The 16,074-nt window shown below is 31.6% G+C and overlaps 3 protein-coding genes across 6 annotated transcripts in view; 1 reads left to right on the top strand and 2 right to left on the bottom strand.

Annotated features, from left to right (window-relative positions):
* Positions 1-8,937, bottom strand: part of LOC126768150 (tumor suppressor candidate 3) — a 534,937-nt gene extending 526,000 nt beyond the window's left edge. For 3 of the 4 annotated variants that reach the window (XM_050486090.1, XM_050486089.1, XM_050486088.1), the window contains exons 1-6: positions 8,760-8,937; positions 8,399-8,680; positions 7,722-7,862; positions 6,365-6,653; positions 5,835-6,021; positions 5,447-5,466 (exon numbers count right to left, since the gene is read on the bottom strand). In XM_050486090.1, the coding sequence (XP_050342047.1) occupies positions 5,451-5,466; positions 5,835-6,021; positions 6,365-6,653; positions 7,722-7,862; positions 8,399-8,680; positions 8,760-8,837 (993 nt within the window). In that variant the 5' untranslated portion in view covers positions 8,838-8,937 and the 3' untranslated portion in view covers positions 5,447-5,450. Of the gene's footprint in view, positions 1-5,309; positions 5,467-5,834; positions 6,022-6,364; positions 6,654-7,721; positions 7,863-8,398; positions 8,681-8,759 lie in introns of those variants that run through there. The other variant, XM_050486087.1, reaches the window with a different exon arrangement.
* Positions 2,823-5,370, top strand: LOC126768154 (polyprenol reductase). Its single transcript, XM_050486096.1, has 4 exons — positions 2,823-3,309; positions 3,542-3,730; positions 4,660-4,967; positions 5,124-5,370. The coding sequence occupies exons 1-4, from the start codon at positions 2,982-2,984 to the stop codon at positions 5,214-5,216; spliced, it is 918 nt and encodes a 305-aa protein (XP_050342053.1). The 5' UTR covers positions 2,823-2,981; the 3' UTR covers positions 5,217-5,370.
* A 2,699-nt stretch (positions 8,938-11,636) lies between the features above and the next one.
* Positions 11,637-15,447, bottom strand: LOC126768163 (V-type proton ATPase 16 kDa proteolipid subunit c). Its single transcript, XM_050486106.1, has 3 exons — positions 15,195-15,447; positions 12,823-13,012; positions 11,637-12,627 (listed from the first exon to the last, which is right to left on the bottom strand). The coding sequence occupies exons 1-3, from the start codon at positions 15,265-15,267 to the stop codon at positions 12,417-12,419; spliced, it is 474 nt and encodes a 157-aa protein (XP_050342063.1). The 5' UTR covers positions 15,268-15,447; the 3' UTR covers positions 11,637-12,416.
* Positions 15,448-16,074: the final 627 nt, after the last annotated feature.

The raw sequence follows: 16,074 nt of genomic DNA, 5'->3' as shown, positions 1-16,074 counted from the left end.
CAAAATCGCGTGTCTTTAATTTTAAATAAGTACAAGTAAAACAGGCTTGCCTACAATGGTTATTCTAACTTGTCTTATGGATTATAATGGCTTAAAATATATATGTATTGGTGTACATCCTACTCTACATATAACCTAACGGTGGCGTCTTATTTTGGAAGAAAAGGTAATAAAGTTAATTACTTAACCAAAGGTAACGAGCTTAAAAACATATATTACTAGATAAATTCGCACCGGATGTTTTAATTAAATGATTTAAAAAATCAACACAACAGAACAAAAACAATAAGACACGAGAAAGTTTGGCTCGGCAATTTAGGCAAAACATTTTCATTAAAATAATGGAAACGACGTGGGCTTTGAAACATCGTCTGACACGTGTTGCAGCTAAATTACGATTTAGAAGTTATTGCGTTTGATATGATATTTAAGTTGATCGCAACCTTAATAACATGGTGGTTTTCATTTATATACTTTACATGTATAAATAAAAAATTAAAAGCAGTCGGTGAGAAGTTTATAGATGTAGTAGCACAGGTCTTTTTTAAATTCTAAATATCTCAAAGTAGCTTAAATTTTGTTTTCATATTTGAATCGGACAATTTGAGCCATTTTTTTAATAAATCTTATTTATTTTTTTACCGTATTTCGTATATAAATGTAGGTAAATGATGATGATGATTGTGTGATTGATTGTGAGCTTGATTAAAAAAATCCTAAAGGAATAAAAAAAAGTTCCTTTACACATAAATAAATTGAAATCATGTAACTTAATATTACAAAACACACTTGGTATTGTATCTTGCTTACAAAAAATTTTTACTGGTGGTAGGGCTTTGTGCAAGCTCGTCTGGGTAGGTACCACCCACTCATCAGATATTCTACCGCAAAACAGCAATCCTTGATATTGTTGTGTTCCGGTTTGAAGGGTGAGTGAGCCAGTGCAATTACAGGCACAAGGGACATAAAATCTTAGTTCCCAAGGTTGGTGGCGCATTGGCTATAAGCGATGGTTGACATTTCTTACAATGCCAATGTCTAAGGGCGTTTGGTGACCACTTACCATCAGGTGGCCCATATGCTCGTCCACCTTCCTACTCTATAAAAAAAAAAAAAAATTTAAAACACTACTATTTTAACTTGTATGAAACTTACTTAGAAAAAAATGCCAAAGAAAATCTTTTAGACGTCGAAGTTTATCTGTGCTATTTGATATTGAGCTTTTAAAATATAAAAAAAATTAAAGGCGTGTTTTAACAAATTACAAGTGTAACGAGTATTAATATTGTTTGAAAAAGCAAAATCATTATCCGTTATGATGATACTGATCAAAACTGAAATGTAGAAGATTTCACTTAAATTGCTAAAATCAGATACTAAAATATACAAACGGTATACCATTTAGCCAAAAAAGGTTTAATTCAATTGAATTAGTCAATCCGTCGTTGCAATATAAATCAAAACGGATTTAAGTAAGAATCCATCGATATAAATTCGTCTCCATAAAATCACGTATCGGCTCCTAAATTTAGTAAATCCATCAGGTGTCCCGTTTATTTTAACGCTCTCATTTCGTCGGCGACAGGGCGTCGCGAATTCCAATCTTGGGCGCACTTAAGCCGTCAAATAGGATGAAACGGCGCGTAACATTGAAACTGACATACCGACAACCAGGAACTTGCATAGTTACTCTTCACTTATAAGCCCCTTACACGCCGTTGAGCAAATAAAATATAGCGGGTGCCTCATGTCTGTCCGGTGAATAGAAAATATTTAAATTAACTCACTGCTTACCGAAGTTAACCAACAGAAATAATATGGACGGTAAACAAAAAAGATAAGCAGAAAATATATTTGTCATTTTAAGACGCTACAATAGTGTGAGTAAACAAATTTTAATTGAAGTTATATATATCTGTGCAAGCAACCCTGATATTTTGTGTTCTGTGAAGAGTTCATAATATGTATGTGTAGGAAGAAATTTAGGGCGTAATATATCCAGTTCAGTCACAGTAGAGCAGCGTTGTAAATGACATTTATGAAAACCGTACAACAACAATAAAAGCAAGATTATATATATGTAAAATCTTTTATAGCATATAGCATAGTGTATATAATGTATGTGATGACTTTGATTTCAGTTATATTTCCTTTAATTAAAAATGTTTTAAAAAATGTTTTTACTGTCATTATTTATTTATTTATAGTTTTCACTGCACGTGTTTTGTGCTGTTTGTTCATATCAATTTTGTCTGCCTCGTTGGTCTAATGGCTAAATGTAAGGCCGCAGACCCCGAGGTCAAATCCCAGGTCGGGCCAATATAAATTTATTTAGTTTGACCTTTATCAGATTTAACTTAAAGATACATATTACGCTTGACCAACATCGACCAATTTTGAGCTTAATAGACAATGGCTTGGTCGACCTTGCATTTTGTGTACTGTACAAGCCCAGCATCGTTTATTATTGGCAACATTCTAGATACGACGCAAGGCAATATAAATGATCTCACCAAATTATATAAGTCATAGTGTGAAGTCACTATCCAAGTTGATGTAATATGTAAATATATAATTTTTATACTATTTTATATTAATAAAAACCAGAATTTATTATAAATACAGATTTTTATATTATTATTAGTGACATAATGATACATTACTTTGGAATTATTTATATAGATTCTTTAATAAATACTAATAAAATTTAACAAATGAAACTTAATAAATGGAACGGTTGTTTTTTGACATTTATTCTTTTTGTTTTTTCACGTGACCACTGACAATCGGCTTGTCAAATGTCAAATTTGCCATGAATTTCTTAGTGTGCTGAATGGTCAGTTTTGTTGTTGTTTTCCATGAAATGGGAACGAAAGTTTATAAGAATGTTTAAGTACCGTTAAGTCCTACTTTTTTGCTTTCTATGTCTTACTTATCTCTCAAATACTCACCGGAGTTTCATACAAGCATACTTTTCGAAAATGTTAAATATTTTAGATCTGGGTTTCTTAAGTTTAGCTCTCACTGTTGGATTTACTGGATTTGTGATAAATCATTACGAGAAACACGTCCCTGCATTTATAGTGAAAGGGTTTAAATATGGCAGCTTCGCGTATCAAGGATCCGAAGCAAATTTTTTACAAATAATAGAAGTACCAAAAGCACTTTACCGGCATTTTTATGCATTTTCATCAGTTTTAAGTGCAGTTACTTTAGTATACGCTGTATTAGTGTATTGCTTTGAGTTCACTGTTCACGGATCCATTGGATTTTTACTGAAAATAACTTTGGAACAAGATGAACCAACAGGTAAGAAATAATGATTTAACTGTTTAATATATATGATAAAACTTCGAATAAATTACTTACTTTACGTAAGTAATAGTTTTTATTTTTTATTATTATATAAAATTATTTCAACATTAATTCATAAATTCATGATAACTACCGTCATTCTTAATTTACAGGCATAACATTTATATCATATCCCAAGATATAGGTACCTTTAATTTTGTTTTTCAATAAAACGATTTTTTTTTAGTCCCAGCTTTGGCAGCATTACTGGCATTGTCACTTCTTCTTGTCCAGTGCATACGAAGGTGTTACGAAACCTTTTACTTGCAAGTATTTGCCAAGTCTAGTAAGATGAACCTTAGTCACTATTTAGCTGGCTTAGTGCATTACTATGCTGTTATTGTAGCTACGATTGGCCAAGCACCTTTGTTTTGTGGTAAGAAAATTTACTAATTCATTATTTTATCATCTTAAAATAAATTAAAATTCTATGCTGGTCAAAGGCCTTCTGTTCTCTTTTTAGTGTTGTACTACGTAAATTTTAGATTCCTTCAATACATTAATCTAATACATTCTGTACTGGCTGTAGTTTTATATTTGCATATTTATTACATAGTTTTACAAAAATACTCGTTTGTATGAATAATGTTTGAATTATACCATATCAAAGTATATGCACAATGCATGTATGCAAAGTTAACTTCGCACAGTTAACTTGACCCAGGCCTTAGCTGTATAATTAAAAAATAGATAGTGTTTAACACTAAAGTGAATATATTCAAGGTGATTGGTTTGTTAAGACTATATTGTACAATAGTATTCTAGAAAGAATGTACATTGAACATAAATAAGATGAGTATATAGATGTAACAATGGGACTAGACATGCGTTAAATATTTAAAATTCAAATGAACCAACTCAAACTTGCTTATCATATCAATAATACTACTGGGTTAGTATAATAAAGACTTATTTTTATTTAGTTTTAGTTTAGCATTAAGAAACTAAATGAAAATATTTCGGCCAACATAGTAAGTTAGGAGTAGTACAACTACAAAATACATTTATAAATATTGGGCAATTGGCCAATGTCTATGGGCATTGGTGACCACTTACCATCAGGTGGCCCATATGCTCGTCCACCTTCCTATTGTATAAAAAAATAAATGTGCATGCATATTTGCGTTACTGTGTCTATATTAAGGCTTTTTGGTTATTTAATGGTTGTTTAGGATAGTTAGTTGTGTGGATGACAAAGATAAATCTTTTCACAATAATAATAAAAGTGTTTATTTTTTATATAAGTTGATTAGATTAGAAGTAAACTGATTCCATTGTTAAGTAATACTTTATTTTAACTTACAGGGAGCCAGAACAGAAGTAAAATACTATGGAGCGACACAAAAACGTTAGTGCTAGCTATCCCATGTATAGTAATTTTTATTTGGGCTTGGTATGAACAGTTTATGACTAATATTATTTTCGCTAATCTACGTAAAGACAAAAAGTCTGGTGATATTATTACAGAGGAACATAAAATACCACATGGAAGACTATTTGAACATGTATCAAGTCCCCACAGATTATGTGAAATCATTATATATATGGTTTTGTTAATTTTGATACCAACAAGGACCTTTTTCTGCATATTCTTGTGGGTGATTGCTAATCAGGTTAGTATATTATTATTATATTTTTAGTGTCATTTTATATCTTACAAACCATTTTAAAGAAGGGAATCTATAAAGCACTAAAAGTAAAGTTTAATCAACCAATTGTTTTAAATGAATTAAACTCAATTAGTATATATAAATTTTTTTACATTACAGGTGCAGACTGCAATACACGCTCATGTTTGGTACAAAAAAACATTTAGCAACTATCCCAATAAGAGAACAGCTTTAATACCTAACATTTTATAATATTTTTATATAATTAATATGCTATTTATTTTTTTACGAATAAGTTATCATGAGGCTGAATATATTTTATACTAAATTAAATAAAAGAATACATATATTGTAACATTTATTTACAATGTTTATGAAATAGACACATAAATAAATAGTTGTTTCATTTTCTTAATTAAAATTATAATATTTCATCACACACTTTCAATTGCACTCATGACATTTGTGTTTCAAATATTCAATTTTTTATTTGAAGAGGAAGCTGAAACAAATAAACGAATGAAAAAAAATTTTATGTTAAAAATTAAAACTTTTATAAGAAAATTTGAAGTTGTAATCTAAGAGTGAATTTAAAATAGAAGGCGCCATGACGGATTTGGATAAGGCGCCTTTCCTGGTATACTTAACATTTCCATGCAACCTATTTTGTGAGGGACTGTCTCGATTTATGTCTACGTGTCTCACTATCACCCAAATAAATTTAAAATACCCGCCCCATTTCCTAAAGCGTAATTGTTTATCACATCTACGGTAACAGTACCTTTCGGAAGACAATTCATTCCCCGCTAAATATATTTCATTTTAAAAATCATAAATATATGAAGACATAATTAATATAAATATTCTTACCTATACGGATAGCCTTGAGTTTTAGCTCTAAATACAGAGAGGAGTAGCGAGAAGAACACGCATACTAATACCAATCCGACAACAGATTGGAAACGCCGCCTCTTTCCTTCTAGAGCAGCAATAACTGTCCCTTTAACTCCACCCGCTGCTTCTATCATTAAAATCATTCCTACAACTACTGCACCATCTGGATTATTATGTTCAGAAAAAATTTGATATTTTTAATTAAAAAAATATTTTTTATGTATAATGGAACTATTCTACAATCTGTTTATACAAAAGCGAGGCGAGTCTAATATTATACTTCTTGAAGTATATAGAATAATAAGCTTTAATTAATATAAAAAAAAAGGTTTTATAAATAAATAATTTTTAAAATATATTAAAATCCACTTTCCTAGATAATTATATTATTATCAGGATTAAATATGTGCCGAATTTCAACTCATTTGGTTGGGTGAAATCAGTTCCAAATAAAAGCTTGTAAAAATAACTTTGGTTTTTCAACACTTAACAAAAAAAAAGGATACTTAATATTGCTACAATGTAGCTCTCCAACACAAACTGGCCATGGGAACCTCCATTAATATAAACCGGCCCATTCTTAGTTCTGTGAAAGAAAGGTGGTCCACGAATCTGATTCCACATCTGACCCGACACCATGGCGAAGCAGAAGAAAACGGCGATAATGGCCCACATTTGTTTGTTGTAAAGAAACTCAAGGTTGTTACGTCTTAGGTATAAAAACCCCGCTAGTAATATGAAGAGCAGCCCAAACGCAACAGCACCCGAGTAGTTTGGTGGACGGAAAACACGAATCTGTAAATTAAATCACAACTTATTATTTCTAAAAAAAATTTTTTATTGGTCCGAAAATACAGTAGAAATTAAAAAAAACTAGAAATTTGAAGTTTGGCTTTATTTTTCTTTAGTCAAAATTCTAGTAAGGTTTTATTGCCTTCCGCATATCGCAGTCGGATATATTTATCTATAATCAACAATTTATGATGCTTTGAAATGAATAATGTAACACTTTTTACAGCCATCTATCCAAGTCCGTGCCCAAACATATTTAGAAATAATTAAATTATTCCTTTTGCTTTAAAGAGAAAGTTTGGTGCTTTTTCCACTATGCTGCTCCAATACTAGTTGATGGAAACACAGGTGACAGAATATCAATGAAATTAAGAGACATGCATGTGAGGACCACATGTATTTCTTCAAGGTAAAACACAAATTAAACACATAAGAATTTAGTGGTGCTTACCTATATTTGAACTCACGATCATAGGTTTAGAATCACCTCTGGGCCATCTCGGCTCTCGGCAAAATTATTTGTAGATTTATTATTTTAAAAAATTAGTATACCATAATTTTTTTATGAGTGTAATTACATAAAGTTAATATCAAGTATTAATATTGTGTCCAGCATTGTGAATTCAATAGTTAAAGACAGGAAAATGTTATTCATCACGGTAGCATGCAAATAAATATATATATAGCATGTAAAAGAGTTTTAATGAGTATTCCAATGTTTGTGGTGCACTCGGCGCCTGGGACATCAGCAAGTCCAACATACCCCCAACCGTTCCCGTGGGGGAAATATGTAATGAGTTTTTCCAGCATTAAAAAAAGGACAATATAGTTACTATGTTATCAATAAGTTTTTAAATAACATAATAAAATTCTAGTAAGTAATTCTCACAACCCTCTTTGCTGGTGCTGGTGTGTGCACTTGGTTTCTGTTACCCAGTTATCACATGATTACTCGAAAATTTACATTCATCTAATTTTTTGCTACATATGGCTTAGTTTTAGTAAATGAACTTGACAGTAAGTGTGATTACCATAAACAACAGTAGCTAACTAACAGTATTTTTCTCTTACCTGAATATCAGTCCTGTCTTGAATCCACTTGATTATTGCTTCCGCATGTATACCTGCTCTTTCAAAGTCCATGGAATCAGCAGGTTTAGGCTTCCCTTTAGCAGGGAAGTGCATAATCACTGGGGCTGTGTTCAATCGTAGCTGAAAAAAGGGTTTGTAATTTTTTTTATCATCATATTTTAATATTTCTTAAGCTTTTTTAAATGAAATTTAACTCTTACAAATGGAGAAGAGATTGTAATAGTATGTCTATATTGGAAATACTTTTATAATAGAAGAATAATATAACTGTTGTTAGTTTATTATTGAATATTATATTCTGATATCAACCAGGATTTATAGTTCAGTAGGCAAAAGTAGACATACAGTTTTCTTGATATTTTTATAAATGGAGAAACAAGATATATTAGTGCAATTTTTAATAAATAAGCCTGAATAGATAACAGCTTATATATAATTAGTCAGCTTAAAAAAAAGGCAGGTAATGTTAGCAAAAAGGTGGCCTAACACCTAAAACTGACCTTAATCACCTTGTATATTGGTTGCACATATTATTTTATACATAAGTTTTTAGAATAGTAAACTACTAAATCATTGGTTAAAATATGAAATAATATTTAAGTTTTTAACTACATTAAAATGTATGATATTTCGATATAATTTTATCATATAATTACCATCTGGAAGATATCTGAACCTTCATCAAAGTCAACCATTCCGAAGAATAATTTGTCACTATAAGATGGTGAGACGCGGAATGAATTGGCTACGACCACATATTCATCATAGACATGTTGACATATAGTACACCGCCGGGAAGGTGCCATAGCTGTGAACATCACTATGAAAGAGTAGTCCCTCGGTGGAGACTTAACATAATCCTTAAACTTGTTTAAATTCAATGGTATTATTGAATGTTTTGCTGTCATATCCGTCAGTTGCTGGACTTTCTCTTCGAGCTGTAATGCAAAAGGTAATCATTGTTTCAAAAATATAAAAATCGCACCGGCTTCAAATGAAATCTTCAATTAAACATACTCCTTTAGCGCGATTTTGGGCTTCTATATTGTAGTATGTTAGAATTACAGTAATGCATAATAATGTTTTATATTTCATTTTATCGAATTTAAGCTTTATATTATTTTATGTAAAACAAAACTTCACTCCAATTGCAATATAAATTCGAGCCAATTATGAAACGCCAACCAAACTTTATAAATTGACAAGTGACAGCTGTAACGTCACCTAAAATCAATACAGGTTACAGGTATCTAAATGGAAAGTTGTTGTCAAATTAATCTCATTGAATTCTATATATTTAAACTGAAGACTAAATAAGGATCTTTTGTAAAAATAGTAATCTTGCAGGTCGATTATATTGCCAGCACCATAAACAACAACTATTGTTTTATAACTTTTAAAACAATTAATTAAAAATCATAGTCAATGATCATATACATTGTTAATTTATATTATTAATAAATTGATCGAACAATTTTGTTCAGGTTTATTTCATAACACAACATAAATGAAATCTTAACTTATAGTTGCCGAGTTCCTTTTGCCAGTCAGAGTATTTACTTTTGTATGCCGATCGATAGTAGTTTTTACTTATAAATGTAAAGCTTTTAAGTACATTAATAATGAATAAATTAAATATTAGGCACACACCTCGGCCCGCAGTCACCAGCGCGATTCATTTAATTACTTTGAACTTTCTTAAATTTATGATACGACTCTTATAACATCGATCGGTCATATTGTTCATATTATATTTAATAAACACATGACAATTGTATTGTTGTTCCCATTTAAAACTAGTCTTTATAATGTAGATTGTAGAGTGTACGGATGAAATTTTAACCGATGAGATATAAAAATTTCGAAACCAATCTATTCGCCCGTTCTACCACTTGCCTCGCGTATTTTATCCTCATTTCATACAACATTTTTGAATGTCTGTTACAGCGATCGCTTGGAAGGCGCCTGGACCTTTTTTTTCTGCGACTACGTCGGCATATTATATATATATTGTAAAAGTATTTAATATTAAGCAAGCACTATTTCTAATATTTCAAATTCCCTTGCCGAAAGTATCTTGTACGTGATATCTCGAAATTTTCATTCAATGCTAAAACTTGATTACCATTAAGACGATTTAACTTGAAAAAACGATTATCTTATTACTTTTCTTTACTTTCCTATTTTCTAGGTATTCAAACAATTGTTCATAAATATTTTAAGATTTTAAGTCGGAGACTTCAGTAATTGAAGTATTTCTTGTTATAATAATTACGTAATACTGTAGGCAGTATGTACTTGTATGTGTGTTTTACCGTATTTCTGTAGTATTGTAATGTGATCAATTATTAGTGTGTTTAGGTATATGCCTGGAAGAAATCGCTACTAACAGCGATTTAAGCGATAAGCCCAGCATAAGTGCTGCACATAGAAATTTGTTTTTCTTTCGTCACGTGATTGTACAATTATTTGTCTCTTCTATCATATAAATAAATATAGGAATGAATTTTTGGCTTCAAATCAAATCCGTTTTTTTTTCAATAAAAAAGGGTGTTATAGAACAAAGTCGATCAACGGCTTTTTACCACTAAGGTTATATTCTTTCTAGTTACCATATTAATCGATCGATGCTAGAATAGAACAGGGGACATCAATCAACAGCTGTTCTTGATCTATCATCATCATCATAAAATTCATATCATCGATAAAATTTAAGGTTTAAATTTTTTTTTTATATATTCGCCGGGAGGGCAAATGACTCTACTCCACCTGATGGTAAGTGGTAGTAGAGTCCAAACGCGACTCTACTACCACTAAATTAGCAATAAGCATCAATTCGTAGGTATTTTAACTAAAACAGTAACAGCCTGTTAATGTCCCACTTCTGGGTTAAGGCCTCCTCCCCCTTTTAAGGTTTTCCTTCACTGTCAAGCACGAGATGAATTATAAACAATTAAGCACATGAAAATTCAGTGGTGCTTGCCCGGGTTTGAACCCACAATTTTAACGTATAAATACTACTAATGGAATTTGTTATTATATTCTTTACTAAGTAAATTATATTTAGTATGCATTGTATTTTCTACCAACCCGCATTGGAGCAGCGTGGTGGAATAAGCTCCAAACCTTCTCCTCAAAAGGGAGGAAGGAGGCCTTAGCCCAGCAGTAACACATTAACAGACTGTTAGTGTATGCATTGTATTTATTGTTATATATAATTACTGCTGTCAGACCAACTAGTTACCTAGTTTGTCTCATTGGTACGTATCTTTATTGCAATTTAAGTTTCTTTATAATTGAGATTAACAATTATTACTGTTAGGGTCAAAACACAAATTGCGAATAGGCGCGATACGCCGATGCGATGTTTCGACCTTTATTCATATAGGATGCAACGATTTCATTATCCACTAACTTAATTCTAGTGTATAAAATAATTAGGATGTTAAGGTTTGGAATGAGCAAACAAAACTGGACAATTGAACTGAAACACTCGATTCATAATTTACAGTACTTTTCAAAATATTTTATTAACACAATTCATTCAATAACACCGAAGATTATAACATTCTCTAACATGAAACCTAAAATAATACAATTTCACCTATTTGTATTAATTTTACTTACCAATTTATATTCATTCAAACATCATTTTGACTATGAGGTATACATAAAAATATTTTGAAATATATTTCACATAGTAAGTCGTCAGAAACGTTTTTTTTTTTTGTTTTTAATTTTATATTTTAATATATTCATAGATTATTTGATATAATACGACAGTGCAATGTCATGTAGCATCCGCCTTCCTAATTAATATATAAATCTTGTTGCTCATGTAAAGATCGACAAGGAAAATAAAACACACAAAACAATCAAGTAGAAACAAAATAATATGGAATGTACAAATCATGTTTATTAACTGATCCCTGGCATTACATTGTTCGTGACTCGCTTTGGAATAATTTCAGTGGTCACGGAGCATTGGTACACAATACAGGCAACAGTACAAGTAGTATGGATAAGTACACTCGCTTTAGACACCAAAAGCTGTAATAGCAAGTATACTCAAGCCAGGTTCGAGCTTAACTCTCAGCAATAGATATCGGTACACAGTACCCTGGGGGTTTAACGGTTCATAAATTATTTTAAGATAAATTGTTTGGACTTAACTTTCTACTCTAACTGTACATTAGTTTCGCCTTAACGCTAAAATAATCTAAAAGTGATATCGTCAGATGTAACGGTTCGATCGCGAGTGATGGTAACGCGCAAATAAATTGATATGTCGGTGATATACTCCAGTCACCTTAACAAAACATTAGCGGAAATTAAATTAAAAATAAATAACTCCGTCATCGCGCGGTAGCATCAAACATGATTCGGGGCTCGTGCTTTATTCGTTATTATAAAATTGAAGTTTAAAAACTATTTATACATTACGCGTCTCGAGGCACGACTCGGACGCAGCATCGAGTCCGTGTCGCGCCGGAGATATGCGAACGATTATACTGAAGCGTAAGTTCTCAACAAGTTACTTTACAGATGTGCCTCGGGGCGCTATGCAGGGCCGCTACCGGCGACGACGTCCCCTGTGCGCGAGATATTATGAGCAGATAGATCACGTAAGGCATAGGGCTCCGGGGCACGGGCGACGGGAGTGTGCTAGCAGATTTACTGTTGTTTCGTGTAAAGGTAGATGGCCACGATAAGACCGTATAGACCCAACACTTCAGCGAAAATGAGGATAAGAATCATTCCGACGAATAGCCTGGGCTGTTGAGCTGTACCACGCACGCCAGCATCACCAACGATGCCTATGGCGAATCCAGCAGCCAGACCAGAGAAACCTACAGCAAGACCGGCTCCCAAGTGGATGAACCCTCTGTAAAGAAGAAAAAATACAATGAGGTAAAGATATATATATATATAATAATGGTAATTTGCAACCTTGCTTACTGTCATTACAAAATTAATTTGAAGGTTATAAAAAGGAAGTAAGAATACTCAAGAAAAAAAACTGTTAATCAATAAAAAATTCTTAAATATCAATAATTATGTACAAAGCTTTATAGCTCACCTGAACAGGGGATAAGTGGCTGGTGCCTCAAGAGAACCAGCAATCAGTACAGCCACGACCAACCCGTAGATGGCAATAATACCAGCCATGACAACGGGAATGATGGACTTCATGATGAGCTCAGGCCGCATCACCGACATGGCGGCGATACCGGTACCTGACTTGGCGGTTCCATAAGCCGCTCCCAGGGCTGGAAAATTATTAATAAAAAATAACATTAATTATAAGCAGAACTATTAAGTATGTCATACAATAATGGTTTCTAAGATAAGGTCATCTTAAGGTTTTTGTATAATATTTTTTTACTTATACAAATCAAATTGTGACCAATATTGTTTAATTGTATATAATAGATAATAAGTGAACTGTGAAATATAATCGATTTAATTTGTCACAAACTTGATTGAGGCATTTGTGTAAAATGATTATAAATTTGTTAGCTTTTATAAATTAAGAGTAATAAGTATTAACAGTTGTATGTAATTGTAAGTCTAATGTTAAATTGATGTAATTACATAATAAAAGAACTAAGGGTGTGGTATATTTCCATGACCTGATTTCAATTTGGAAAACTTTCCTTCATGTATAGAGTTATAGCATAGGTTATTTTATATAAATCCAACGGTAGATAGACACATATACTAATTTTTTAGTTGTATAAAGTCTGACTAGACTATCAAGTTGACCAGCTGATGGTAAGTGGTTGCAACTGCCCATACACATTGGTATTGTAAGAAATATTAATCATCCCTTACATCACAATTGCACCACCAACCTTTGTTTAACTAATTTGTTATGTTCTTTGTACACTGGGTTATTCTTCAAAGCGGAACACAATAATACTAAATATTGCTGCTTGGTGGTAGAATATGATGAGTAGGTTGTACCTACCCAGATGGGCTTTCACAAAGGCCTACCACTAAGATAATTAGCCTGTTTCATCAGAATTAAATAACTAATATACCTTTTTAAATATCATTATTTTCTAGTTGATCAAGTGAAGATTCTTAGCAGGTATATTCGCTAATGTATATTATGTAATTATTTCTTTATGAATACTCCAACTTCTTTAGCAGTGGAATAGTAATAAATACTGTTACTTTTAATTTCAGAAAAACTATATTTTAAATAATGATTGGCATTGATCATGTGATAACTAATTACATACTTTTACATAATCTGATAATATTTTAATATCAGTGTTCTATAATTTTATTTAAAATGCACTTAACCATGTGATTAAGAAACTCATGATTGTTCATATCATGTGACTAATCGAGATCTGTCCTGTTTTGAATTCATAAAGATAGAACTATCATTATTTTTATACAATGCAAATGAAACCTGCATATATATTATGTATTCTATATACAATTATCTTGTGTTACTGTAAGTTGTGATTTGTATGAAAATGTTAAACACATGACTGAAGATTTAAAAAAAAAACAGAATTTTAAATTTAAAAATATAATATAATGCATTACTATCTTCCGATTATTGACTCATGTTCAATATGTGATCAATAAGTAATCTTTCAGAGAATTTTTTAAGTTACAACTTGTCTTCATCACATGACTAAATTACCCATCATGTGATTTCAAGTTATTGTGTCAATCAATATCAAAGTATATTGATTTTAACATTGGAAATAACCCAGGAATAACAGCATTGGCATTTGATATTCCCTAAGTTAGACCTTGAGTAAATCACATGACCAAGTTTCCTGTCATGTGATGTCAAGTTATTGTGTCAATATAAAAATCGATTGACTTTACCATTGGAAATAAAGAAATGACAATGGTATCTCGTTTATCACGCAAATCTTTGTCTCACTGTCATCTTAAAATCAATATTATATTAAGGTCAGCTTCATATTCTTGTAAGAATCGTGCAGGTACCGCCTCCTGCCCTATTTTTCTCTAGAGATCGGTCAAATACTGGTTGAACGATGATGAATTCTTGGAAATATGACATTACAGGATTTACGCTACATTAACAGTGGTGCCAACATAATACAACGATGGTAGAAGGCACCATCGTTGTATCAATCACATGACGATCAATTCGGTTTATATATCTCAAAACTACGCCCAGAATTGTCGAAAATACCTATTTGAATGAAAAACATCAATACAATTTGTCTCCGATGGCTATACTATAGATTTTACCTAGGTTTTAGCGTATGTTTCAAGGCGCGGCTATAACTATATTTAGGACTCCTAAAATAACCATATTCGCAATGTAATGATAAGTTTAAGGTGCATCTCGAGCCTCTAGAAAACATTAAGTAAAAAAACGAAACAAAATTTTTGATTCGATTTCATATAACAGACAGCCATTTCAATGAAGATAATTTCACAAAAAGTACATACCACTGAAAATGATAGCAGACGCCGCCCCCATAACTCCAAAGAAGGGTCCATAGATGGGATTTGTTTCAGCCATTTTGATTATGAAGTGTGGGAGTATTTACAGGTCCCAAAAACTGTGATGACTATCTGCACACACTCACTCCACGAAACTATTTTAGCACAGACAAATATGGCCCAAGCTTTGCAGACTCGATAGAATGGGTCATATGACGATTGATGTTCAAGGCAGTACTCGATATGCCCTAACTTCTGATTGGCGATGATACGTAATTTCCGAAATGCGCAACCAATCCTGAGCTAAGAATTTCGCAGAGGTGTGACGTAGAACATTGATGTGGATCGCTGGCCAGCAAATATATTCTGCGCATGTTCGGAATTAACATTTCAGTGCTTATTTATAAAATAAAATCTAATACAAATGAAATAAAACAAACAAAATACACGTTAATTTAATTTTTTTAATCAGTGTAATATATTGAAGTCAATTTAATTAGTATTTTTATTTTAAATAAGTTAACTTGTAATATTAGTATATATTTTGACTAAATTTTGATGTTGCCAGAAAATAAGCGCTAAAATTCAAATTATTTGGAAAGAAAAGACAATCGGCTATATAAAAGCTGCTTATTAATTATAAAGATATAAGAGTTAATAGGAAGTGTATATTATATTTATCTTATCTAAAAATAAAATGGTGCAATGAAAATTAAAAAAAAATGATTTAGTATATAAATACAAAACTCAAGCCCAAAGACCGTAGATAAGCCAATTGAAATACAATTAATACCTAGTTTTATAATTTATGAATGATTAAAATTAAATTAATGATTAAAATTAAAGCCGAGATGGCCCAGTGGTACGAACGCGTGAATCTTAACCG

This window comes from Nymphalis io, chromosome 4, assembly GCF_905147045.1.
Source record: "Nymphalis io chromosome 4, ilAglIoxx1.1, whole genome shotgun sequence".
Classification (NCBI taxonomy): Eukaryota; Metazoa; Arthropoda; class Insecta; order Lepidoptera; family Nymphalidae; genus Nymphalis; species Nymphalis io.
The sequence above is the reverse complement of the archived record's forward strand: the minus strand, read 5'-3'. Positions and strand labels throughout refer to the sequence as shown.

Bases quoted from the DNA above. Each gene is read 5' to 3' on its own strand.
- LOC126768154 (XM_050486096.1), top strand. From the start codon at position 2,982: ATGTTAAATATTTTAGATCTGGGTTTCTTAAGTTTAGCTCTCACTGTT. The intron at 3,731-4,659 runs GTAAGAAAATTT...TTTAACTTACAG, and splicing joins CCAAGCACCTTTGTTTTGTG to GGAGCCAGAACAGAAGTAAA. The intron at 4,968-5,123 runs GTTAGTATATTA...TTTACATTACAG, and splicing joins TGTGGGTGATTGCTAATCAG to GTGCAGACTGCAATACACGC.
- LOC126768163 (XM_050486106.1), bottom strand. From the start codon at position 15,267: ATGGCTGAAACAAATCCCATCTATGGACCCTTCTTTGGAGTTATGGGG. The intron at 13,013-15,194 runs GTATGTACTTTT...ATAATTTTCCAG, and splicing joins GTCTGCTATCATTTTCAGTG to CCCTGGGAGCGGCTTATGGA. The intron at 12,628-12,822 runs GTGAGCTATAAA...TCTTCTTTACAG, and splicing joins GCCACTTATCCCCTGTTCAG to AGGGTTCATCCACTTGGGAG.